The sequence below is a fragment of the Kwoniella newhampshirensis genome, chromosome 2 (assembly GCF_039105145.1).
Source record: "Kwoniella newhampshirensis strain CBS 13917 chromosome 2, whole genome shotgun sequence".
NCBI classification, from domain to species: domain Eukaryota; kingdom Fungi; phylum Basidiomycota; class Tremellomycetes; order Tremellales; family Cryptococcaceae; genus Kwoniella; species Kwoniella newhampshirensis.
The window spans coordinates 1001563-1026795 of NC_089956.1; the positions used below are offsets into that span (position 1 = coordinate 1001563).

The 25233-nt window shown below is 51.2% G+C and overlaps 9 protein-coding genes across 9 annotated transcripts; 5 read left to right on the top strand and 4 right to left on the bottom strand.

Moving 5' to 3' along the window:
- Positions 1–90: 90 nt before the first annotated feature.
- Positions 91–1746, bottom strand: IAR55_001082 (uncharacterized protein; the record flags this gene model as incomplete). Its single annotated transcript, XM_066944211.1, has 7 exons — positions 91–317; positions 435–527; positions 603–903; positions 1020–1048; positions 1109–1227; positions 1288–1401; positions 1457–1746. The coding sequence occupies 7 exons, from the start codon at positions 1744–1746 to the stop codon at positions 91–93; spliced, it is 1173 nt and encodes a 390-aa protein (XP_066805412.1).
- Positions 1747–2113: 367 nt separating this feature from the next.
- On the top strand, positions 2114–3281 carry IAR55_001083 (uncharacterized protein; the record flags this gene model as incomplete). The annotated part of the gene is made up of 5 exons (XM_066944212.1): positions 2114–2169; positions 2472–2521; positions 2593–3027; positions 3093–3203; positions 3265–3281. The coding sequence occupies 5 exons, from the start codon at positions 2114–2116 to the stop codon at positions 3279–3281; spliced, it is 669 nt and encodes a 222-aa protein (XP_066805413.1).
- A 1297-nt stretch (positions 3282–4578) lies between these two features.
- On the top strand, positions 4579–5925 carry IAR55_001084 (uncharacterized protein; the record flags this gene model as incomplete). The annotated part of the gene is made up of 1 exon (XM_066944213.1): positions 4579–5925. One exon carries the CDS (start codon positions 4579–4581, stop codon positions 5923–5925), a length of 1347 nt encoding a protein of 448 aa, XP_066805414.1.
- A 198-nt stretch (positions 5926–6123) lies between these two features.
- On the bottom strand, positions 6124–8285 carry IAR55_001085 (uncharacterized protein; the record flags this gene model as incomplete). The annotated part of the gene is made up of 7 exons (XM_066944214.1): positions 6124–6506; positions 6569–6809; positions 6896–7266; positions 7322–7552; positions 7624–7797; positions 7858–7996; positions 8097–8285. 7 exons carry the CDS (start codon positions 8283–8285, stop codon positions 6124–6126), a joined length of 1728 nt encoding a protein of 575 aa, XP_066805415.1.
- Positions 8286–8654: 369 nt separating this feature from the next.
- On the bottom strand, positions 8655–9804 carry IAR55_001086 (uncharacterized protein; the record flags this gene model as incomplete). The annotated part of the gene is made up of 5 exons (XM_066944215.1): positions 8655–8872; positions 8927–8982; positions 9058–9404; positions 9500–9688; positions 9769–9804. The coding sequence occupies 5 exons, from the start codon at positions 9802–9804 to the stop codon at positions 8655–8657; spliced, it is 846 nt and encodes a 281-aa protein (XP_066805416.1).
- An 844-nt stretch (positions 9805–10648) lies between these two features.
- On the top strand, positions 10649–13672 carry IAR55_001087 (uncharacterized protein; the record flags this gene model as incomplete). The annotated part of the gene is made up of 4 exons (XM_066944216.1): positions 10649–10829; positions 11185–11549; positions 11599–11988; positions 12044–13672. 4 exons carry the CDS (start codon positions 10649–10651, stop codon positions 13670–13672), a joined length of 2565 nt encoding a protein of 854 aa, XP_066805417.1.
- A 1085-nt stretch (positions 13673–14757) lies between these two features.
- On the top strand, positions 14758–16513 carry IAR55_001088 (uncharacterized protein; the record flags this gene model as incomplete). The annotated part of the gene is made up of 2 exons (XM_066944217.1): positions 14758–15843; positions 15962–16513. The coding sequence occupies 2 exons, from the start codon at positions 14758–14760 to the stop codon at positions 16511–16513; spliced, it is 1638 nt and encodes a 545-aa protein (XP_066805418.1).
- A 563-nt stretch (positions 16514–17076) lies between these two features.
- Positions 17077–20084, top strand: IAR55_001089 (uncharacterized protein; the record flags this gene model as incomplete). The annotated part of the gene is made up of 12 exons (XM_066944218.1): positions 17077–17784; positions 17926–18273; positions 18344–18380; positions 18435–18457; positions 18557–18693; positions 18773–18914; positions 18982–19105; positions 19166–19435; positions 19499–19580; positions 19669–19691; positions 19762–19921; positions 20003–20084. 12 exons carry the CDS (start codon positions 17077–17079, stop codon positions 20082–20084), a joined length of 2136 nt encoding a protein of 711 aa, XP_066805419.1.
- A 533-nt stretch (positions 20085–20617) lies between these two features.
- On the bottom strand, positions 20618–23552 carry IAR55_001090 (uncharacterized protein; the record flags this gene model as incomplete). The annotated part of the gene is made up of 6 exons (XM_066944219.1): positions 20618–20859; positions 21016–21395; positions 21457–21599; positions 21675–22765; positions 22817–22929; positions 23071–23552. The coding sequence occupies 6 exons, from the start codon at positions 23550–23552 to the stop codon at positions 20618–20620; spliced, it is 2451 nt and encodes an 816-aa protein (XP_066805420.1).
- Positions 23553–25233: the final 1681 nt, after the last annotated feature.

Genomic DNA, 25233 nt, shown 5'->3' on the forward strand with positions numbered 1-25233 from the left:
GACTTTGATCCCTGTGCGAGTTCCAGTCATCACGTGGTAATTTCACTGTCATACAATAATGCATATTACCCTTCCAAAACTGCTATGTGGTCAGCCCAGAACCTTCCCTCGAAATCGGGGAGAAGGCGGCGGTGAAGGTGGCAAAGGAATGTTCCTGGCCATCTCAAGTCGATGCTCCTGATCGATGGACGCATATCGTCCTTGCCGTTGAGACTGAGCGACAGTAGAAGCAAATTGAGGCTTCGATGGTCGTGACAGCGCAGTCTGCCATGCGTGTCTGACTTCCGGATGAGTGGAGATCGATCGTTGTATGACGACTGGGGTCAAATCCATCAGCTGTGACCTCCTCATATACGGACAGACATCATGGAGTTTCGATCGTCCCGACCGGAAGGTCGCGTTGACCACCAGAGTGTTTTGAGGATCTTACTCACCATCCTCCATTTCACCCTGTATCAACGTCTCGATATTCTTCGCATTACCGCTTGAGAGCAGAGGTACCACCTCACTCTGGAACCCCGTTATAGCTAACACGGACGACCTTGAATCAGCTCTCTTCCCATTTCTCTCTCGAACATGGATTTGGATCAGAAGAGACTCACAATCCATCTCTAAACCTCTTAGCATCCCCACGACCCTCCGCCATTCTTCCTCGGTGCCCGTCCTGCGTTCGATCGGTTCAGCCCACGCTGCTGCCAGTTGGGTGATACCGACAGACAGAGAGGTGAAAACGCGATGTAACAGATCGATCTGCTTGAATTGGGGTTGCGATGTGCTCCTTCTCGGTAATATGTAGAGTAAGGGGCGGAGAAAGGCTGGGAGAAGAAGGGTGGAGGAAGAGGTTGGGCAAAGGATCAAGGTGAGTTCGAGGGTCAGAAGAAGAGCGAAGAGGGTTTGACGCCACTATGTCGAGTTGGTCAGTCAGTAAGTAGGGGACCCACAGTCCCAGCCATTCGCTGTGGACAAGAGATGGGACAAGGGGGCTCGATGATGGATCACGTAGAAGGCCAATGACTCACGTAAGAACCATCTTGAACTCTGCCTAGCACTGCGTAGGAGACGCGTCAGCTGGCTTTGGTGTCTCTCCGCGAGAACCATCCAGACTCACAAGCCAATAGCAGCATGATCCCGCCTGAGACGAGATAGAATCCGACAGACCGGGCCAGTCCGGTATGTATGTATTCTCTGACCGAGGCCGACTTCCAATCGAGTATCTGAGGTCCGAATCTGTATCGAGAAAACAATCAGCCCGTGACCACAAGGGACTGTTTCAGCGAAGAGGCGAACCGATCGTAGGCGTATCGCTTGACCGGATCTGATAGGGTTTCGTACGCTCTTCGAATGAGGATGAATCGATCGTCGTTCCCCGCTCCAGCTCGATCGGGATGATGTAATCTAGATCTGTGACACCCAAGACTGATCAAGGGCGACTCTCCTAATGAGATCGATGACTCACAATGATCTGAACGCTCTCCTCAAGCCATCATCATCCACGTCTCTCCCCACACCCAGCAGGGCATACCAATCATCCCCTTTGATCTTATCTTCATCGGTGAAGAACGAGTAAGCCAGCCATACGCAGACTACACCGGTGAAGACGAGCCTGTAGTTCCGGACGTAGGTGGATGTATGTCGAGGCGAGGGTGGGAGCAGAGCTGGAACACATGATGAGAGGTATGGGAGGAGGACATGTGTGAGCTGGGAAGGGAGGAAAGACCACAGTAAAGGGGTGAAGAGGGACGACATTGGGACTGAGGCTGGGAGAAGCCTCTCGTTCTCCTTTGGCGAAGAGGGATCGTTCCACGACTCGACACACCTTGTCCACAACAGCGACTATTCAATCATTTCTCGAATGGCAGTGAAGATGCGGGGCTCCACTTCGAACGAGCGGACAGCATCACAGGTCTCCGTTCTCTTCTCGAGTTTTGCCACCCGGCGGCATTACCATCGGGATTAGGATTTATCGTTTCTGTCCTCTCAGTCTCTCAACTTTATGGTGGAGACAGCGAGAGACACGTTCCGACTTTTATATCTACATTATTCTTTTGATTTTTGCTCTCTCTCTCTCACACACACTCACTTCCTTCCAAACACAACGATCAAACAGATCACAATGGCCGACATCAAGCAGCTTGAACAGCACCTCGCTACCCGATCTTACGTCGACGGGTGAGTGCAGCAGATCCATCTCGCAGCGATATCCATCTCTCCTCCTTCCTATTCCCGCTTTTGACTGCCACAATCATGCTTCGTTTCCCCCCACCCCCCAATCCCGTTCCCCTACTGTGATGATATACCGTTTTGGTCCGTGTTTCCGAGCTCAGCGGCTTAAGACCCCGCGACTATAGCGTTGAAGATAACAACTTTCCAAACCCACTGATCTCTCTATAAATACTATCCTTGCTTGTGCTCGTATATCAGGTCGCCCATCTATAGAGAGACCATATGCTGACATGGTACCGGTGGTATAGCTTTGAGCCCACCTCGGCCGACGTCGAGATCTTCAAGGGTCTGGGCTCTGGTGAGCGCTCTTTCTTCTCTTCAATTGGCAAATTCACGAATATCAAACTGACAACCACAAACTTTTCTCAGCCCCCGAGTCTACCTACCCCCACGCCGCTAGGTGGTACAAGCACATCGCTTCTTACTCTTCCGAGTTCGACACCCTCCCCAAGGGTACCTCCCCTTTCTCCGCATCTTCTTCTTCCGCGGCTGCCCCCGCTGCCGAGGAGGAGGAGGACGACGACGACGAGGTCGACCTTTTCGGTTCCGATGACGAGGAGGATGATGCCGAGGCCGAGCGAATCAAGGCTGAGCGAGTCGCCAAGTACCAGGAGGCCAAGGCCGCCAAGGTCGCTGAGAAGCTCGCCGCCGGTAAGACTCTCGATGTCGCCAAGTCCGTCGTCACTCTCCAGGTCAAGCCTTGGGACGATGAGACCGACATGGCCGCTTTGGAGGAGGGCGTCAGGGCCATCGAGAAGGACGGTCTCGTCTGGGGTGCTTCCAAGTTGGTCCCCGTCGGTTACGGTGAGTCTTCCCACCCTGCCACGAGGCTTGGAAGGGGTCTTTGACTAATCATCGAATCACAACAGGTATCAAGATGCTCCAGATCACCCTCGTTATCGAGGACCGTGTCTCTCTCGACGACCTCCAGGAGGAGATCCAAGAGCTCGAGGACTACGTCCAGTCTACCGACGTTGCTGGTGAGTCATGTGGTGACCCTCGTTTCATGCCTGTGCGCTGACAAATGTTTGTCTTCTACAGCCATGCAAAAGCTTTAAGCGGGTTCTTCAGTCTTTGGGATAGCAGTTTTGTAGAAGAGTACATGAGCGATATGCAGATATGGCTTGTATAACGCAGGACGTGCCCATTGACTGGTAGACCCATTCACCCAATGTGAAGAACCTGCTTAGGAGAGAACACATGCAAGCAGCGGCACATCATACAAATCGCAAGCCATCGCTCAAAAGCCCTTCTTCTCAACACCACGACCATGGGAAATTCCGGCGTGCTTAGCTCTCCTAATGTTTGTTCAACGTACAGTGGATATTCGAGCAGCATTATCTACGGTCGGCGTATCTCATGAAGGTGGGCGTCTCATCCATACGAGATTCACGCTACGTAATGGGAAGTGAAGCGATTCAGCTTCTTTTGGAGCTCTCCCAGGTCGAAGGCGCTTCAAAGCCAACTGCGAAGGCGCCTCAGCTTCGAAAGCACTGCAAGCTTGAAGGCGCTCCGTGTCTTCCTTCCTTTCCTTTTGCTTGGTGTTGGAAGGAAGAGTGGGACCTCTTCCTGTCGGAGCTCTACTACTAACTTAAACATGGTCCACATTTCCTACTCGTACGTCTAGCCAGCATACATCAATCGTGGTCCGCGTTCGGACGATTGCATGTCGGTCAGGCAGACTGAGCTACAGTACATTCCTCCGCAAACTGGTCTTAACTTACAGCAAACACTGTGTAAGTTTTCCCAAGCCCAAACCGTGAAGAGTAAAGATGGGAGAAGTAACTTGTTCATTGTCATTGCAGATTCGACGGACGAAGAGGGGTTGGAGAGGGATCACCACAAAGTGCTCGATAAGTTAGGAGATGGAGGGCATTCCGAATTGGCCAGATTACTGTAGACGCTCTTCCTATGAAAGGTGGAGATGTCGGAGTGGCCTCTTTGATGCTTGGACTGGCTTTTAAAACCGAAGAGGCAACTGAATGGACTTGTAATGTACCTATGCAGATGTTCATGCATACTCTGAAGGTTAAGCTACGTCTTGTCTTCACTGACGAGTAGAAATGTTTCATATAACTTACTGTCTTGTGTGGCGCCCGCGACTGACACTTTGGAATGTGCCACATTCCACTCTGCTTCTGATCCCTTCAGCCGTTGTTGTTCCAAAGGAGACGATCCTTTGCGTCCCAGAAGCATTTCAGTGACCGACGGCAGATAGTACAGATATACAAAGAGGTCGCCATTCGTCCGTCAATCCCAAATGTTTTTTTTTTCCTAGTACTGTACGAGAATTGTATTTCCTTGGGGACACAGACCAATCAAACTGCACACCTTCACACACACAGAGAGGACAACATGGACAACTCATCCCGCGGACAGAATACGGGACGGCGACGAGGGTCGAGACAGCCGTACATAGAGAGCGTTCCCTCTTTCGTCTCCGACTTGGACGACGACGAACCAGTCGACCCATACGTTGAGGCAGATCTACCGTCGGGCCCAAATATACGAGACCCGAGTGGTCACCACACCATGAGGTCACCGGCGCTACCCACCGTCTCACCCCCGGATTACTCCGGGTCGAACCATCCATCGAACCGATTTAGGGGACCTCATTGGCGAAATGCAGTTGGTGCCTCTGCATATGTCCAACCACCTCCAAGTACTGTGTTGCCAGATGTTCTGAACGAAGACAGTATTCCACCACAGCCTGTGCCATACAGATCGACCAGACATCATAGCATGACTCCTGGTTCTCCGGCAAGGGCAGAGATGCCTTTCAGGACTCAAGGAGCGTCGTATGGCGGAGGCTACCCGCAGCCTTATTTTGGTGCCTCTCGTCCGGGTCCCGCCATGCAGTCACAGAACACCAATACCATGTTTCCAGGTACTCACGCGGATACCCAAAGATACCCGGACCCGTACATGCGCCCTGCAACTTCCATGCCCCGGGCTTACGGACCATTCCAACCTCCGCAAGTCAGAGGGTTGAGCGGGACCGATGATAGTGCTTATGATCCGAGAACGCTTGCCGCACGATTCGACCGACGTTCGACCCCGCAGCCAACGAGCAACGCCTTCGGTCAAGCACCTTCCACGCACTACCCGCAAACACCACAAGCACAAGCACAAGTGCCAGCCTACCCTGTCGAGCCGTGGTCACAACCTCAAGCATCATACACCGAATGGGATCGATCTATCGCCATGAACGTCCGTCGAGGTATCGATGATCGACCATCGGTCTTCACCGCGATCATCCCCTCTTCTCTCAGTCATATGATCAATGGTGATGGTCGAGACACGCTCGATCGAGTCCGAGTCACATCTGCCGCTTATTGTCGTAGGGGCGAGCAGCCTTCACCATATCAAGACGATCTCGTCGTCGGTCAGACGGGCCGTATCGCCATTGCGGCGAAGGAGTGGATCAGGGACAACTTCAAGGATTCGGATGGGCTTTCCCCTCATCACAGTCAACCATCCGGTCAAGATCCGAATCCTACCGAAGAGTGGTTGGAGAGTCAGATGGAACTCTTGGCCACCAAGTCTCTGAGAGCGGCCTGCCAGAACGGACTGGGTACAACCTTCGTCAGGACTGTGAGAGAGAGTGAGCTTGGTAAACTGGAACATAGTCACAGAGAGTTAAGTGGTACAAATACAACGCACACTTGGGAGATTGGTAAGGGTAGATTCGTCAAGAGGTGAAAAGATCCGTTTGATATGAAATCGAGTTAATATCTGATAGCTTGCCAATAAGGTTGTGTGGGCTTGGGTTTGATGCGAGCAAAGGACTGAGGATGATCTGTCGATAGCGTATCAAGTGAATGCTGATATATACACGATTTCGACATTCATCTGCTGCTCCGTCTACGACCAAGAGCTAATGCATCGATGCCGGGCAGCTCAGCCGGACTTCTCCTTCCTACCCAGAACTGCCAATTTGCTACCCCGCCTTACCTCCAAGCCGAATCTTCCTCCTCTTCCCACGCCATCCAAACCTTTCACCTCGCCCACCTGTTCCCAGCTGCCTCTCGCAGACTCTGTTGCATCTGAACCTAAGAAAGCTTCCCAATCCTCCGTCACGACATAATCGACACCGCTAGCCCATATTCCTTGAGGTGTACTCATGATTTCGTCCTCCGATTTGGAGTAGATCCAATATGGCTGTCTTTGCTCCGGGAACGGAGAAAACGGACCGAGGTGGGAGGTTGTATTGAGCTGCTGATGCAGGAAAGTGAAGAGGGTCGACCCTGTCTGTAACGGGTACGACGGGAAGTGTATTGTGACTTGCTCATCGAAGTGAATCAGCCGGGGTCCGGAACGGTCTCGCAAGACAGGGCAAGCTCACCCTCGCGTTTTTGAGCTAAAGGTAGACTCTCAAGGACCGTCCAGACCTCTCCACCAGGGTAGTTATTCATGCTCAAGAAAGTCATGACACCGGTTACGGCGACGTTGATCGCTGCCAGTCCAACGAGACCAAGACGGACCAAAGGGCGGAGTTTTGAGTAAGGGAAGGACCAAAGGGACGAAGCGGTAAAGGCAGCGAGGATGTTGAATATAGGTGTAGAGTAGATGATGAAGCGCCATTCCTGCGCAGGTGTCACGGTCAGTACAGTCGATCCGACGTGCTGCGCAATGGCTCGTAGGAGACGTAGAAGCCGATTTCGTCACTCACTTTGTGACCTACCGCACTCATTCCACCTATCAATGCCACCAAAGCTCCTCCAAAGATCTTCATGATCTCTCCATAACCCTCTCCTACCCTTTCACTCTTCCGTTCTATACTCACTCCGGCCAAGCCTAACGCCCAGATACCAGCCCCAGCGACGATCAATGGAGCGCTCCCCATCAAGAGCTTGGGCAATGAATTGGTGAAGTAGTAATGCCACGACATGACACCCCAATTATCTGCTTGTCCTTGGACCAAGTTGAAATGTAACGCGGAGAGCTCGGGCCAGAGGAGCTGCGCAGGAGAGGTGAAGGTCGGTAAGGAGGGATGAGGGATCGTAGGTCTCCAAAGAGTCAGGTCGATAGGCGATGAGATGGCTGTGTAGAATTAGATTTCAAGCGATATCGAAAGAAGCGAGCGGGATACACTTACCAAGAGATCCGAAACCACCCAACATACCCCAAGTCACTGCTTGTCTTACGCTGATTCGTCCACTGACCACCAAGCTCAGTGCGATGGGCAATAGGAAGAGCGCCAGCTCCAATCTGACGATCGTGACGAGAGCGGTGAGCAGGACAATGGCAGTCCGTGACCTCTTGATCGTCACGGTCTCAGGACTGGAAGATGACTTTGATCGTAGTATCAGTGAGATGCTCCAAAAGACTAGACATCGCTCAATCTGAGTCAGCCACAACCCAAAGACCAAATGACAGTGAGCCACGCGCTCTACACACCACCTGGTAAAGCCATGAAGTTCGGGAGTGTTCTGCCCGCGTAATAAGGGATATGGAAAGAGGTCAAGGAGAGAAGTGTGAACCATATTCGGACGCAAGAGCCGTACCTCGTCCGAAGGGTTTTGGCAAGATGATTGAATGCATGCGAGAATATCGAAGCGAGTGTGAGGCGGACTGAATATTTGGAAGCAGTCTCAGCAAAATTCGATTGTGAAATATATCATCCAGACTTACCCAAGATCTGTACTCCTATTTTGGTCTTTACGATCCCTAAGGCCACAGCCAGAGCCGAGAAAGGGTAGCTCAAGAGCCCCAGTATTATCGGAGGAAGGAACGATCTCGGGACCGCTCCTGGGAAGGTGATATGATCCCACTATCGTGACCAGACCGATACATCCATCAGCTGCCATATCCGAACCACGACAATCTAGGGGCCTGACGGGGCGCGGCGCTTGAAGGATGAGTATACTCACACCGGACAACGTATCTCTGCCGAAGCCGTATGCTAGCACATCATGTGCTGCATGCAGTGTGAATGATTCTTCGACTTTCGTATACGGAGAGAGAAGGACATGGGTGAACGTTACGATGAAAGGAAGAAAGTTGGGCAAAGCGTTGATGGATTTTCGTCGAACAACAGCGGGCGATTTCGTTTTGGCCATTTTTGAGACAATCCTTCCTCTGTTCTGCTATCGCATTGATCGAGCTTGTTTGGTCCGACCAGACGAGGAGTGTGAGAGAAAGTTGAGCTGAAGTTCAACTATCCAACGAGGTGTGCAAAGTCGTGGTGTTGCTATTTGTCATTGTCTTTCAACAAACGCGACCGGACAGTGGCCCGGAGCCCCGCGACACAGGCGTACCTCGTTCGGCCCGATGAATCCTCTCTCTATCGGCCGAGCGCATTGGACCAAAGCGATGTGGAGATACAAATACATACACATATCTATACTTCTGCACTGTCACTTACTCTGTATGCAAAGATCTAGCACGGTTTCGCAACCACATAGATCCTCCTCGCTGACTGTCCCGTCTCACGTCCCTTCATCGGCGGCCGCTGTCGCTTCCTCCTCCGCAAACACCTTGCCCTCTCTGGCCTTCCTTCTATCCTGGAAGCTGAACGCGGCGAATTGCGCGAGCACGAACAGGTCCAGGAATACCGTGAGGCCCGATCCTGCGAGCCAAGGAAGGTTGGCGAGGATGTATCGAGGGTTCAAGGACGTGAGAAGAATGGAGAGGACGTATGTCATATCTGGGTTTAAGGCAGTGATCAGCGTCGTATCGACAGCACAGTCGGATCACTCACTGCCTGAGATGGCGAAGAAGAACATGGCAAGTGATAATCCAGCACATCTAGTCTTGCTGTTGATGATGACATGCGGTGTCAGCATTGTCTGCACTGAACAAGTGCAACGACGCAGAAAAGCCATCACTCACTAATTGTGGATGATCTGCGGCACTCTGCTTCCCAGATACAGCAACGCACTGGCCCAACCTAATGACTGACTCTTCCACTCAAGCTCGACTGCCGGCTCTGGTTTTTCCGGAATAGAGATCTCATCGCCTTGATCGGAGAGATACCAGGCGCCAGCTCCTGAGAGGAGGACGAAAGCGAGCAGGAGAGGGTACTCCAATGCGGGAGGGAGAAGAGGTTTCGGTTGACGAGGTTCAGGGAGGAGCGGTGTCGTCTCATCGTCTGAAGAGAGGTGAGTTCGAGCAGCAGGAGAAGGATGACGACGATAGTAGTAGACTTGGAAGAGAAGGATGATGTCGCAGATTGTGTACTGCGTGGTGTAAGACAGGCGTCCGCATGAAACAGGAAGGCATCATGCGAAGAACGCAAATCGTTATACGTTGATGCTCGAGGGAAAGCACTCACGTAGACAGCCAAGATGATCATGGTCGGTAGTAATTTCGCCAAAACTCCTCCGAAGAGATTAGTTATGTCGCCCAACAACCATAGCACGATGAAAGGTACCGATAACCCTTCACCGGATTGGAGTTGGTAATTCTCCCATATCTGAGGACTGTAGACCACGATCCATAATGATATGGACATGTAGCCTGCCTACATGAATGGCAAGGAAGGAGATAGGCGAGTCGGCAGATGTGTCTGGTAGAGTCTGAAGGTGGAGGGAGAAAACTTACAATGTTGCTCAGGACTGCAGGGGATAGCGGCATCATCGCAAGCAGGTATCAGGGTGATGATTGATTAGTCTATGAGGACGATGAGTCTCTGTGTGGAGCTCTGAATGATCTTTGTTGAAAAGAAGATGATCGAGGACTAACGATTCAGATTCAGGTGGAGATCAGCACCTTAACATCATCATCACATCAATCATTCTACACGGTGATGACTGACACTTTATTGACCGAGCCGAAAAAACCCCGGTGGATACAATTGCTTCCTAGATGCAGGCAGTCCGTGAGGGACAATGCCACGTCATATTTGTATCCTGGTACTATTCTTGTTCGTTGAGATGACAGCGTGGCGGTGCGCGTTGTTTTTAGTTTTTCTTTCTTTACACAGTTTGTTATAACTTACAGTTTTCCCTGAATTCCTGTACGTAGCGGGAGGAGTCAAAGCTGTTGGGATTGTCACGCAAAGATGAGAGACAGTAGAGAATAGAGAGAGAGAAGAGATGAATGAGATGATCAGAAAATGTCGCGCGTTGTTGCTTAAATTAACCTTGGGGTGATATAATTCCATCAATTCCATTCATATTTGACCCGACCACGTCAATCCATCTCGCGATCTCTCTCTCTCTCTTTGTTTTCATCTCTTTTCTCGTTCCCTCTTCTCCTCTTTCAATTCTCTCTGACGTTTGTTGGGATTCGACGCAGCGAGGATCGTTTGTTCAGACGATCGACGAATACGCCTTCAGGTATCGGCATTAAACGACGACGAGTGCGATTCAAGACTCGTCTCTTCTTTCTATTCGTTTCAGTTCGCATTCAATAGATCAAACGTACAATCCATCTTTCTCCTCCTGTCATCGATCACTAACATCGCTTCGCTTCGAACGCGATGTCTCGATATCAACAAGCTCCTTACAGTGACTCTCCATCGGGAGGGTACGGAAACTCGTACGGTAACTCGTATGGAAACGGCGGCGGCGGCTACAATGGCGGCGGTGGTGGTTACAGCGATGAGCCACAAGGCGGTTACAATGATGGTGGTTATGGACGGTCAGGTGGTGGCGCCGAGAGTGAGTATCGTTTCGTTTGGACAATCGCTTGCCACCATACGCTTGGCGTAAAAATAGCAGCGGGAACGATTCAGAATGCTGATATTTTGCTGTGCTTTTTCTTGTGTCTCTCGTCATCATCGTCCATTCGCCGCCGATTCCTTTATCATCGTTTCCTCAAAACCATTACTCACTCTCACGATGGCCTGCCTCCTCTCCTGTGTCTCTTTACATCCTTTGTCTCAAATCGGACAACGGAATACTCTTCCGTCGCCCAACGTCTGCCCTTCACATGCTGGACTCAATTGTTGTTCCTTCCATCGATATTCTTATTGATAATATACAAAAATGCCCCCTTCGACTTCTCAACTCGAAGCTTATCCAATGTCCGGTTCCAACCCGAACGCAGCCTCCAGTCCATATGGAACCGGTGCCGCGGCTTATCAACCCAAGAAGAAGCGCAACAAGTGGCTCTGGATCGGTATCCCCCTCCTCCTCATCGTCATTATCTTAGCGGCTGTACTCGGTGGTGTCCTGGGATCAAGGAAGCACAGTGACAACGACAACAACTCCTCGAGCTCGTCTAACAACAGGACGTCAGGAGGAGCCGTTGCCAACACTGGTGTTCCCAGCGGAGTGTCAAATGTTAACACTGCTGCTGCTACTAACACGGGAGCCAATGGAGAAGTTTATCTGGCTGTGGCCACTGATACTTACATGCTACCCGTATATGCCACCGGAGTGAGTCTTCACTCGCCAGCCGTCATTCACTGTGCTGACTGTTCGGTAGACCAACACAGCCGGTTACTCTGCACCCACTGTTGTTTCCGATCCCTCGAGATTGGACGCCTGGCCGGAGGACCCTAGCCCGCCGTCCAATTCTACTGCTGGCATCCGACCTAACCCCCGTCTTTTCCCCATGTACAAGTGGCAGGCTTTGACCACCGGTGGCTTGATCGCCAACAACCCTTACTTCAAGTACTGGAACCAAACCATTGTCGGTAACGCTAGCTCTACACTGAATGACGAACCCACACCTTACGACATTGACGGTGGCCTGGCTGGATCGGGCGTCTTGGACCCCTCGAGAAGGATCAAGGAGAAGGTTAAGAACTGGGCTTATGCCTACCGGGTCACCAATGAGACCAAATACGCCGACCGAGTCTGGCGAGAGCTGAATGTGAGTCTTCCTTGTCATTCCTCACGGATGTGGCTGTTGCTGATCCAATTCACAGGCTGCCGCTGGTAATGACTCCAGCGTTCCCTTCGGAGACGGCAACGAACGCTGGAACCCTCAACATTTCCTTGACGTCGGAGAATTCTGCGCTGGTTTCGCCATCGGATACGATTGGCTTTACGACTTCTGGACAGACGATCAGCGAGATGCTCTCATGTGGTCGATCATCAACCTTGGTCTCCAATATGGTCTCAACGGTCTCACTGGCTCCAACTCAACTTACGACTGGTGGGCCGGTACAAACATCGGCAGTAGTGAGGTCAACGGTAACTGGAACTGTGTGATCAACGGTGGTCTTACACAAGCCGCTATTGCCATTGTCGATCGAGATCCGACAGGTATCGCGCAGCGAATCATCGACCTTTCCACTCCAGATGCGTGGAACAACTGTTTCCAGGCAGCCTACACTGACGGTACCTGGGCGGAGACGGCCAACTACTGGTATTTCGGTACCACTGGTGCCGCTGAAATGGTCAATGCCTTAAGATCCGCCTATGGTGACGATCGCGGTTTGCCTCAGGCAAACCCCGGTTGGAACTACACCTCGCTCTTCCACATTTACGTCCAGGGTATGACCAGTCTGTTCAACTACGGCGACCACGGACCGAACAAGTATTCCACCACCGCTAATTCCTTGCTGCTCTGGAGTCAAATCTTCAACGAGCCTCGATACGCCTTGTACCAACGTGATCATTATGATGCTTCAGAGCCTTGGAGCATGCTTTGGTACGACCCTGCTACCGACGGTACTTGGTGGGACGGACTGCCTCTTGACCGACATTTCGATGATACCAACGGTGAATGGGCTACCGGCCGATCGACCTGGACCGACAACAATGGTGTCTACTGGGCCATGAAGGCCAGCAAGTTAACCGGACATCAGACTCATGGTGACCTGGATATTGGAGATTTCGTCCTCGACGCTATGGGACAGCGATGGGCTGGTGAATTGGGTTCCGCACAGTATCTCTCCGATGGTTACTTCTCCACCGAGGCCCAAAACTCTGAGCGTTGGTTGTACTACCGAAAGAGGACTGAGGGTCAGAACACCGTCTTGATCAACAACGAGAACCAGAACGTCAATGCTGCTCCTGTTGGCCACTTCGATTCTTCTGGAACCGCCCAAGGTGCCGCTCCGTCATTCACCGTTGGAACCAACGACACAGCTTACTTCTGGACCGACATGTCATCCGCTTACAATTACACTGTCCAGCGAGGAATTCGATTCCTGAATGGCCGTCAACAGATCCTTCTCCAAGATGATGTTGAATCCGTTCCCAACTTTGAATGGCGAATGCACACCAACGCTACCGTCAGTCTCAACGACGCTACTGCCACTCTCACGCTTGGCGGTCAGACTTTGGTAGCTTCCATTGTTCAAGGTCCATCTGGAGCCGCTTTCGCCACTGCTCAACCCACCCGATCGGCTTCCGACCCTCCCTTACCTACCGCCGCTATCGACCAGGATCAGCCTAACGACGGCGTGACAGTGCTTACTGTTCCTGTCGATGCGGGCGGTTCGTTCAGCTTGCAAGTGCTCTTCACACCTCAATGGGGCAATGGATTCACCGCAGTCAATAGCGTCAACAATGTTGCCCTTAACAACTGGAGCATGACAAGTCATTAGGCAGGCACGATGTCCTGCTTTCTTTTCTCTTGCATCCCTTTGTCAAGTGGACATGACATCCCCCTTGGCCTCTCATACAGTACCTAGATACCTCCCCTTTTCTTACCTCAATACACCTCACGCTCGCTTTTTACCGACGACACAACGGCACACATGACGAATCCAGGAGTGAACGCACGTACGATCTTTTCTTTCCTAGTTTAGCTCAGTTCTATGGAAATGCACATCAATGGACTCTGACGCGTAAGCGTGCTGCATGCACTAACTGTGAATGAGAGGATGCATCGAGAGATCTTGGTGATATCCTGTTGTTTCCTCCATTGCCGCAATACTTTAGCAGTTATGAACGAACCAGCAAACATGGTGGACTGCGGGAATTGGTTGGATGACGCCGCTGTTGTTGATTCAACTCTAGTTTACATTTTGTGCTCCGACCATAGCCCTCTTCCTTCAACTGCATCGGCCTATTCTTCATCTGTCTGTTGTAAATGCCCATACATGTACTCAATCTAATGAACTCCACGTCAACTCATCCACCTCTCGCTTGACATCGTAGTTTGAAACTCGTCGATCATTGTTTGAGTGCTTTCGCGGCACCTCGCGCGGAACAGGACCTAGAAGAACGGATCAGCAACATTCATATCCAACCAATCCACCGGCCGACTTTCAGCCACTGTCGACACAAACAAATTCGTTGGGCAACGTGACGCAATAAAAGGATCGCGTCAACAACGATCGACAGCTACATAGAGGAGAGGAATATCGAAGGTTGGCTCGGTTCTGGTTTGGGTCGTGCTACTCTGAGCGGTTTCCCTGTCGGTTCCGCTGGTGATTGAACAGTCGACTAGACTCAACCTGGTCAACAACTCTTCGCCGTCCGTGGGAACAAACAAGGCAAAGTCAGTTCCTACCATCGACGTCTACCACTTTGACCTTCTCTCCACAAAGCTCTCGTTTCCTCTGCTCCTGGTATTTATAGATCTCGCCTTTTCCTCTCAGCGTCCTCGTTCACTTTCACGACAAGCCCCGAGTCATCGCGTATAGATAGTCGACCTCTCTACCGGAATCCCAGATTGGTCACCTCGATGTCGGTCACCCACGCACCGCTCCCGATCGCCTCTCATCCATCCGGTATTCCTATACTGAGAGGCGGTGGTAGTAGAGGTGGTGGTGGTCGTTCATTAGCATCTTCGTCGACCTCACCACTATCGACCCCCCTCTCTGGCTTTCCATCGACATATAGTCACCCTTCAGAAGCATCTGGGTCCGGAGGGAGTCGAGTTCAAAAGACCAGAACGAGGAATGATAATGGTAGAGGACGGAATAGTCCCGATTTAGGGTTAGGCGTGGGTGGACGGTCCAAAGAAGGGTTCATCAAGAACGAACTTCCTCCTTTCAGATTAGCTCCAGACGAAGCTGTACGAATAGCTCATAGGGGTGAAGGACAACATCATGAAGAAGGAAATGAAGGATCGAGTTTCGACGAAGAAGGGAAGAGAAAACGAGTGGTGGAGTCCAGAGCGACGAATGGCGAACAGGGGAGATCAGGGGTGGGTAGTAGCCCGGGGTATGAGAGACGAGGATCGGGATCTTCTGGTGGTTCCGATATTGCTCGTTCGAAATCTGGGTTAGGTATCAAAAGGAATGGACGACCTTCAACAAGCGGTTCTGTACCTCTCAACGGTAAATCAAGTACAAATCTGGGTATGGGTTATCCTTCGTCACATCAACTCGGTAGAGCCGGTGGATCCTCGTCCTCGAAACAAGGTCGATCAAGTAGTGCTACACAACAAAGATCTAATCCACCAAACCCGAAGTCCTCATTCACGCCTCGATCAGCATCGATGAACGTCCTCGCCTCGTCCACCTCTTCCTCTCAAGGGACCGGTTCTGGCGGGACACCGAACTCACGATTGGGCGTAGCAGCACATTTCATCCCGCCCGAAAGCAGTTATACACCTCCCAAAGGCGCGGATTGGGATGAAGTCGTCTTGCCGACCGTAGCGAAGAAATTGGGGATAGGAGAGGGTGCGGGGAATGGTGGTAGTAGAGGAATCGAGGATGAGGAGGATCTTTTGGCGGTGGAATGGGATAGGGATGGAACACCGATCAGATGGGTCAAAAGGAAGGGAGGCAAGATCCTAGGACCGATCGAGACTGCTGAGGGAAACGTGAGTGCTATACCTGCTCTCTACCACGGCCTCAGACTGGATGGCGACTGTCCAAATGACTGCTCGGATGCTTTTGCATGGGGATTTCTCACTGAGGACATAATTGTAATTCAAGCAGACCACGAACGGGTTATCGCACGTCGATCTCCAAACGAACCGTCCCACACCTACGGCATTCTCACCGACCTTCGAACCGTCTCCAGACAATCCTTTCCATTCAAATGCTCGACCGTCCCAATCTCAAATGCGATATCAGCGATCTAACGAAGGTATCGAGCTCGGTCCCATTCGAACCACCATGGCACAGACTACGACTCTATCGAATGCGGAGCACGCAGTTCCTTCATCACATTCACCATTCAGTTCGTTCGATCCTCGACCTGCCGCTCTGAAAAACATGAGCAATCCCTCAATCTCGAAAAAGACCTCGTCTCAGAGTGGATTGGGGAGGAAACCATCATTTTTGGGGAAACAATCGGACGGAGTCGCAGGACAACGTTCGGACATGTCGCAGACACGAGGACAAGCGCAACCACCACAAGTACCCGGCACAACCCATCAGATCACGGATGCAATCTATGAAGGATCGATGACCAGGCAGAGACAGCAGAAGGGGATATCAAAAGAGGATGACACGCATGGCAAGGGATGTGGATGCGTGATCATGTAAGGGGGGGGGGGCAATTGGTGGTAATGGTAGTGGCTGTTGTACATGATCCCATCGATGTTGCATATAGTAGTGATCTCATGTAAATGCATACTCTGGACCCACCCAATCACGTATCTATCCACCCCGACATGCATCTCCCTCACTGCTCTGATCATGCTCCGTCTGCGTCGCGGTAAAACAACTTGTCCCCGGACGCGTTTCACTACTACTGGTGATCAAATAGTCAGGAACGAGAACGTGCTGAAAATGAAACGAAGACTTGTGCGATTCTCTGGTCTCTATCCCAGTAACTTATCTATAGTAATTTACGATTCAAACTCATCAATCTGCTCGTCAACTCGTCAACTCGTTCTTTGTCACTCACTCGGTCCGTGATACACTCCTCATCTCATCTCGGCACATCTTGGCAAACATCACGCCTCAGTCCTTGTCCCTTCTTCGTCTCATTGGGTATTCCTCGGCAGTCATCTTCGTTCTCTCCTCAACCTCTCTCTCTCTCTCTCTCCTTCCTCTTTGATCTCACCCTTCGCATCTCTCTACCGCCCTCTTCGAACCAACAGGTGATGCCCCGAATACCTATCCCAAAACGATCTCTCCGATCCATCCTCATCCTCCTCACCCTCCTTCTCGGACCATATATCGTTGTTCGACACTTCACGAAAGGAGGTGATGATGAATCTGAGAGGACCGGTAGAGATAGAGCCAGGATACAATTGAGGAGAGATAGAGAACAGGAGAGGAGAATCGCCGTCGGTGTCGGATCAGGGTCAGGATCAGGAAGTGGAGTTGGCGCAGGATCGGGACGAGGCAGAATGGGAGCGATCGAGTTTCAGTTTGATGCGGATGAGGATGAGGATGAGAGAGGGTTGGAACTTCCATTCGGTCTAGGTCGGATATTCGGCAATAACGACGACGACAACGATGATGATGAAGATGGAGACCAGCGCAGAGATTCATACGATCGAGCAGACAAGGACGATGACGATGATGACGATCAACCAGATATGAACATGGAATCATCCCCACAACACACATACCTATCTAACGGCCTACTCATCCCTAACCCTTCCGCACCTCATCCTATCTATTCTCTCATCTCGCAAGCGAAGGAAGCATGGTCCAAGAAGAAGGCGAGAAGCAGTAAGACATTGGCGGAGGCTGTGGACGAGTACAGGAGAAGATACGAGAGGAAGCCGCCAAAGGGGTTCGATAGGTTCTGGAAGTATGCAGAGGAGAACGGGGTGGAGCTGCCGGATGAATATGATCAGATTGTGAGTTCTGATCCGGTGGACTGAGGATGTAGCTGGCTTGTCTGAGATCGCGAGAATCGGGCCTTGCTGACCAAGCTTCTTCTCTCGGCTCTCTTTGATCTGTACGAATCAACTTCATCTGTGACCTCGTTTACCCCGCAGCACCACGACCTCGAACCGTTCTATGCTATCCCTCCCGCCCAATTTCATGAGCTTCTCCGTCACACGTCAACTCAATCAGGAATGTACACGATATCTTGCCCTGGCATAACCCATACGAGATATGCAAAAGTCCGCCCTGGATCGAACAAGGCCAAGATGAGACGACCCTCTTCCAAGTGCACCTTCAAGATTGTCGAGACGGGTCTGAACGAGGAAGGGAAGAGGGTGGCTAGTGAGCGTGCGAAAGAGCAATTGGGATTACTGCAAGATGTCGAAGATCTGTTGGAAGAGGTGGAGGTTGTGTTTTACAGTCACGATGTGCCCTGGCAATTCGTCGGACATGAATATGTGAGTGACGACGTCGCGAGAGTGAATGGAGATAGTCAAGGCAGAGCTGATCCGCGAGTCACGTTTGCAGAAAGGAGCACTGGAGGACGCCGCAGCTGTAGGAGAATGTGAGTGTGCATATGGTAAAACCGATGTACGTTACTGATCCTGAAATCTGCCAGTCTTCAACAAGGACGAGTACGATGTGAGTAGCGGTCCTCTGTGTCGCATTTCGTGAGGAAAATGGTTTCGAAGATGTGTCAAACAGGCGCAGAGTCACTACTAAACACCTGGTCCTCCGCAGCCCGACATGGCTCACCTTGGCTGGGCTTCAGCTTGCGCCCCTCACAAGCCATTGAGAGAAACGTATGATCCCGATACCTTGCCAGTATTGGATGATCTATGGGCAGCGGACAAGAGTTTCATCTGGGACCACAAGGCGTGAGTGTCGCTATGGCCCGCAGTGGCATTATGAAATGCCAGCGCCAGCGCCTATGTTTCTAACGACTGCCTGAAACAGCGCCATGGACCCTTGCATACATCCGACCTTGACTCACCTCGTCGGTTTCCTATCTGGGCATGGGAAAGGACCTGGACCAAGTACGGAGATTTACCCCGTTTTGGCTATGTGCAAGACTACGTTACATGCCGATGTACTCGCTGTGAGTTGGACGCTGTGCGTATGTAATGTCTGTCACTGTTGCTGAGTATCGCTATTATTGACGTCAGGTGTCGATGGAAGCTTGGACAGAGGATGTGGGGAACGATCCTGCGTGGGAGGATAAGATTGACGACAGAATGTTATGGAGAGGAAAGACTACGGGAATATACTTCAAGGATGGGGTTCCTTGGAGTGGGTCTACAGTGGCTATCTCACCTTTCTGCGGATGCTGATCATCGTTTCGCCTATCAGACATTTCGCAGCGGATCAATCTCGTCTCTCGCGCTGCTCAAACGACAGGACACATCCCGATGCTGGACATCACTTCCCCATCAGACCCCGTCGGCATGGCGAAAGATACACCTCTTGCTCAGCTCAATGCAGATTTGATGGATGTCGCGTTTGTGGACCAAGCGATACAATGCGATAAGAAGGTTTGTGCGATTGTGGAACAGAATTACAAATTTGGAGGAAGGAAAAACTGGAAAGAGGGCAACAATTACAAATATCTCCTGGACATAGGTGAGTGGACAATCGTGTCGATCGGTGGAAGAGCGAAGAGGGCTGATTTGTCGGTGCCTACAGATGGGAACGGTTGGAGTGCAAGATTCAAGCGATTGATGTCGACCAATTCTGTCGTTTTGAAGTCCACGATCTTTCCAGAATGGTGAGTGGCATCTGACTACTGTACTGCTCTATGAAGACTGAGTCAAGTGGTTGGAAGAAAGTCCATATTGACGAATACTCTTCCTCAGGTACACCGATAGAATACAACCTTGTGAGTCTGTCCACCCAGAGGATTCGAAACGGACTCTTGTCCGACGCACTGACTGGTGTCTCATGTCCAGGGGTCCACTATATACCTATCAAAGCGGACCTGACTGACTTGTACGATGCCCTCTCCTTCTTCCGAGGGCATGACGCTATGGCCAAAGAGATCGCCATGGCGGGAAAAGAGTGGAGTCGTAAATACTGGCGAAAAGAGGATATGATAGCATATCAGTTCAGGTGAGTTCTCGATCGGGCGGTCCACTACGGTCGTGTGGATATCGCATGATTTAATGCTTATTGGACGTACCTGTCATACAGATTGTTCTTGGAATATGCGAGATTGATGGCCACCGATAGAGAAAAGGCTTCGTTCCATTTACGAGGTGACGATCTGAGATGATCGTTGTTTAGCATAGCATGGTTTGGCCAAAAAAATAGGGAAAAAAAGAGAAAAAATTCATGGCGTAGCATAGCATAGCATAAGCATAGAATGGCCTGGCGCAAGTAGAGTAGAGTAGAAACAGAGGGTTTACTGCATGTTTCAAGAAACGTTGTATAGGTTTTGCTGAAAGGTAAAAAACAAAAGGGATGCATTGCATTGAATGATAGACAAAAATCCGAATCGTTTCAAGGCGGATTTACAGTATATCTTGGTCCTCCCTAGTATGCATGATGATGTACTGCAATATAGTCCGCCTATGCATGTATGTAATGGTCCCTCCTGATATGTATGATGTACTAATACTGGTTCTACGTCAATGCAAGTTGTATGATCACGCCTCTTCCTGCCTCATCTAGACGTATCTATCTGTGTGTTCGTCCATCTGAGCAGGGCTCCCCTCTGCGTCTTGCCGCCATCCATGCCGTGAAGACGCATCGGGCGAAATGTCTACCCCACCTCGACACCCCTCCTCACTGAGACTCAGCCTCCGGCTAAACCCTCTCGTACTCCCCTTCCTTCTCCGACCATCCTTCTCTGACTCTCTGAATGATCAAACTATGCAGAGAAGCGATGTGTAGCCATCTCGTATATGGACCCCGTAAGATCCCACAGAGCATTTCGGCCTCTTCGCTAGCGTACCCTGCTGCCTGGGTTTGGCCGATCGACATCAACCGATTGGTCTCTTTGAATAGGAATCGGGATGCAAATGACAAGTCCAGAGCGACGAGCATATCTGTGCGTGTAACCACGATTAGGAATCAGCAATGCACTTCCAAACTCGGTTCGATGAGTATAGTGACAGGTGATGTGGACGGGCGAGACATGTGACCATGACTCGATGACCTGTCTGCTTACAAAGAAAAGAAGAAAACCCAATCCTCGAACTCACCGACATTGGCCCAAGCGTCCAGAGGCACTTTCTGCGATAGATCCACAAGAGCCCTCGCACGGCTGACCGCAGTCTCGTACGCCTCTGGTCGATGATTCGCCATCTCCCTATACATCAACATCTCTGCTGTGTATATATTCGCATGCAGCGTGATCCACCATGGATCTGAAAACCCATCGTAGGCTATAGGTCCCATCTGTCCCGGAACGGGAGGATTGGGAGCTTGACGACCATAAACGAAGGGTGGTGGGATCCGCCCACGGAATAGCCGCAAGGCGGTCTCGACGGACTCGATGGCAGGAAGGGGAGTACGATAGATCGATTCAATGCGACCGTCCGGTTGAGAGATTGGGATCGAAGAGATTGGGAGATCGAAAAGGCTGCAAATGTCAGGTCAGCTGTGCATCAAACTCTCGTTGGCTGGAGGGGACTATCACTCACCTGCTCGCACGATGAAGCAGAGCAGCACTTTTTAAAGCAAGCACGTAAGTGGTGTCGGCTTCAGGCGAGCTGTGCATTGGCGACATGGGATCATACAGATCACAAATGCTGAACTGCTGAGCAGGGCTATTCGGATGCCGGACCTGCGAGAATGTGAACAATCGAGTGTGGGTGAGTTTTCCGCCTCGCAAACCGAGCTTATCTACTTGAGTACTCACTTCCACTTGACCCCAGCCCCATGCCCACTTCGTGGTCACCTGCTCATCCGCCAGGCCCATTGACCAGCCCCAACCGATTCCAGACTCCCAATCTTGCTTCTTCGCCGCCCAAAAAGTCATTACCCTTTCAGCAACTTCTATCTCGTCTCTCGCAGGTGGGATGATGACCGGTTTCATCCGAAGTATCGGAAAAGGCTGTTGACCAGGTGAGATGTGAACAGGCACGTGAGGATGTCGATATTGATACGAAGGAGCGTATTGAGGAGGCATCAACTCTGGACCGCCGGTTCCAGAGACTGAACTCCCAGCTGGTGGAACAAATTCACCGGTGATACGGTGAAGACCGCAGCTAGTGACGAGTCTCATGACAGGGATGTTCCATCCTTCGATGAAACGACCTAGGCTGTACATGGCTCGAGCAATACCAATCGCAGCTCGAGCAAGGTCGAACGGTCGGTCAACGTTCCTTATTCCTTCGTCTAGTTCGGTCCTCGCACGTTCTAGGAGGGAAGCTGAAGTACCACCGACTTGAGACAGGATGTAATCCGGAGCCAGACAGGGCGGTGGGATAGGCGGATCGAAGGATGGTGGGAATAGCGAAGGTGGTGGCGGAGGGAGGTTGGGCAAAGGCACTTGTTTTTCCAGCACTCTTACCGCTTCGAAAAAGAGGATGTACAGGAAAGCGGGGTGGGGCCGATTAGGGTTGTTCGGTGGAAGCGCGAGTAAGGTGAGGAATCGAGCAGGATGTACCGGCATCAAAAGGTGAGGGCTATACGGTAGGACCACCTGTATGAGCGCCATTTCGAGATGTGAATTCGGTGGGACATCCGCGACAGCCGTGTTGACAGCGGCCATGTTGGGTGGCATGTCACGAAACGAGAGTAGCGAGACGACCGGTGGCCCTGGGCCACCTTGATTGCCGAAGAAAGGGGGCGTGTGGTGTGATTCTGCCGAATTGAGTCGCGCTTCTATGCTCATACTGTGCTCTGAGGGAGTACTAAGCTCGGTGTAGCCGACCGCGCTTTGGTCGGAGTAGCTGCCTCGAGGTAGGTTCTGGCCGGGTCGCAGCTTGAGAAGGGCCTCTAGCTCGGCTGTTGATCCAGCATCAGACGTGCTTACGACGTTGACATATCATGACTCACTGACTCGCTCCTCGAGCATCACTGTTTTAGGCTTTTTTCGTTGCAGCTCTTCGTAACGACAATCTGTACCATTTTTGTCGCAGTTCCGACAAGGTCTGTCTCCCGAACATTTTCTGTTTGCGAACCACGGGTCAGCGGACTGTCAATTACCTCTGGTATTTGCCTTGCCGACGTACAGTTTCCGGACGCTATAATTCGTTTGTCGGATGCGTCAGCTCGTGATCATGAGAAAAGTAAGAGTTGATTGAGCTTACCGACATGGAACACACGCTCTTCCTCTTGGTAAAGTGATTCTGGGTTTCTTTTTCGGACTATCACCCCTCCCAGAATCATCCCTCGACTCCATGAGACCCTCCCCTAACGATTCTGTTGGGCTCGACGCATCTGTGATCCGTCGTCTCAAGGTTGGGGGACGTCCGACATCACCTGCCTCTTCAAATGCTTCCTGCCGATATACATCGTCTTGTCCGACCGAAATCCTACTTGTCCCACTGGGACCACCGTATTCTTCACCACCTTCGAGACCTACTCTGTACTCACCGACTTGCGTCGGTATTGATTGAGACTCGAGGCCATCGGGAGGGAAGGACATGTCGTAGCTCTGTCGAGATGTAGAGAGACTAGGACTATCTTCGGGGGGTGGAAGGTGAGGCTCGTTGGACATAGTCAGAGAGCTAATCGAGTATGATTGAGGATAGTAAGAGTACAACCCAGATCTTTGATCTTGTGGTTGCATTTTCGTGAAGCGATTCCGAAGTTGGTAATTGGTGTGCGAACTAGGAGTAAAGAATTATGCGGCGGCGATGGTTTGAAGAACTGTCTGGACCTTCGATGGTGAACATGGTCAGCAATGTTGTTGGCATCAGACCGAGACTCAGTTGCGGCAATCCACCTGCGTGAAGATTATGATAAGGAATGGGTGCACGCAGACGGGCCGGGGCAAGGAGCCAATCACTCACCAGAGTTCATTCAGCAATGACGTTGTGGTCTACACGAATTTACTATTTGTGTCGCTCGCAAGAAAATTCCCAGGAAAGAATAAGAGTGGTTGGTGTCGCGTTAACCCCCTGCCCTTTAAACTCGATTTTCTTTCCGAACGCTTAGGTCAAAACAGATGTCGTCGAAGCCGAGACAGGATTTCCCTTTTGGCCGTTATACCCTGGCACGGCTGCAGAAGCAAGAGGATTTTGCTGACACCTTTGACTCGATCAACTTGGTGAGTGCTTGGTCACGCTGATATATGGGGGTTCAAGCGGCTCTTGTTACGTCCAAGCCGTAATGATATCGCTGAACGAACAGACGAGCGATGAAGTGGAGATGGCAGAAGGGTTGAATTCGTCGTCCTGACGTATTGTCTTGCGAATGGTACAATGTTGGTTGAGTGAACGCTTGTTTACGCTGTTGACAAGCAAAAAGGTCGAGATCGTTTGATGTGTGCCTAGCCCCGCTTTCGGATCAAAGCGGGATGGCAAAAGGGGGGTCGTCACTGTCTCCGAGGCTCGAGCGTCTCCTCTCAAACTCGTATTGACCTTCTATCTTCGCCCGACTCTCCTTTCGCCACGAACGCCACTGATGGTCTGATCTCGTCTGACCGATTGTTTGAGGGACGTGTCGTAAAGCGAAAGAGCGTGAGGCGAGTGGGTTCGAATGCAAGTCAAGTAGGCAAGTGCCGGGTTGAGGAACGAAGAGCAAGTCGGAGCAGGTCGTCAGACGACAACGACAGAGGTTTGTTCTGATCGAACCGAACCGAAATGGTGGTCCTCTTTGTTTGTGAGTGTAAAGTAGAAACACGAGAAACGTCGGAGAAGCATGTCTCTCACTGACGAGCACTTATCTATATCTCACTCTTTCGTCCACGAAATCACACACCCTCCGGACTGACGACATCACTGATTACGGGGGTTCATGAAAGCGTATCAGCCCTTCCTGTGAGGCGGGGGGATGGTGTGATGCATGAAAGTGGAGGTCAATCAACAGCACATGGCAAGAGGGCGATCACTGGGAGGGAGTGAGAGGAATGAAGAAGCTTAGCATGTGGTAATGACGCAACACAGACGTCCGATCACAGTCTTTTAGCCTGAAAATCAAAATCAAAGTCCCTGTTCCTGTACTAATCGGGGGGAAGGGGGGGGGGATAACAGATACAGCGTAGCAGGGGGAGGGAGAAGGGGGCGGAGTCACGGAGTCTTTAGGGGAATGGGATAGCGGGGAAATTGAAAGCAGGGAAAGGGTAAATCAGTCACAAACAAATGATCGGCCTCGGATTTACATTGGAAGATTTACTAATAATTCCAGTTTTACCATAACTTACCTCTGGAAGAGGAGGTCTACCGAAAACCTATTGACGGATCTAAACGAAGTAGTAATCAGGGTCTGTTTTTCTTTTTTAATCATTACAATTATCATTCATATAAGTC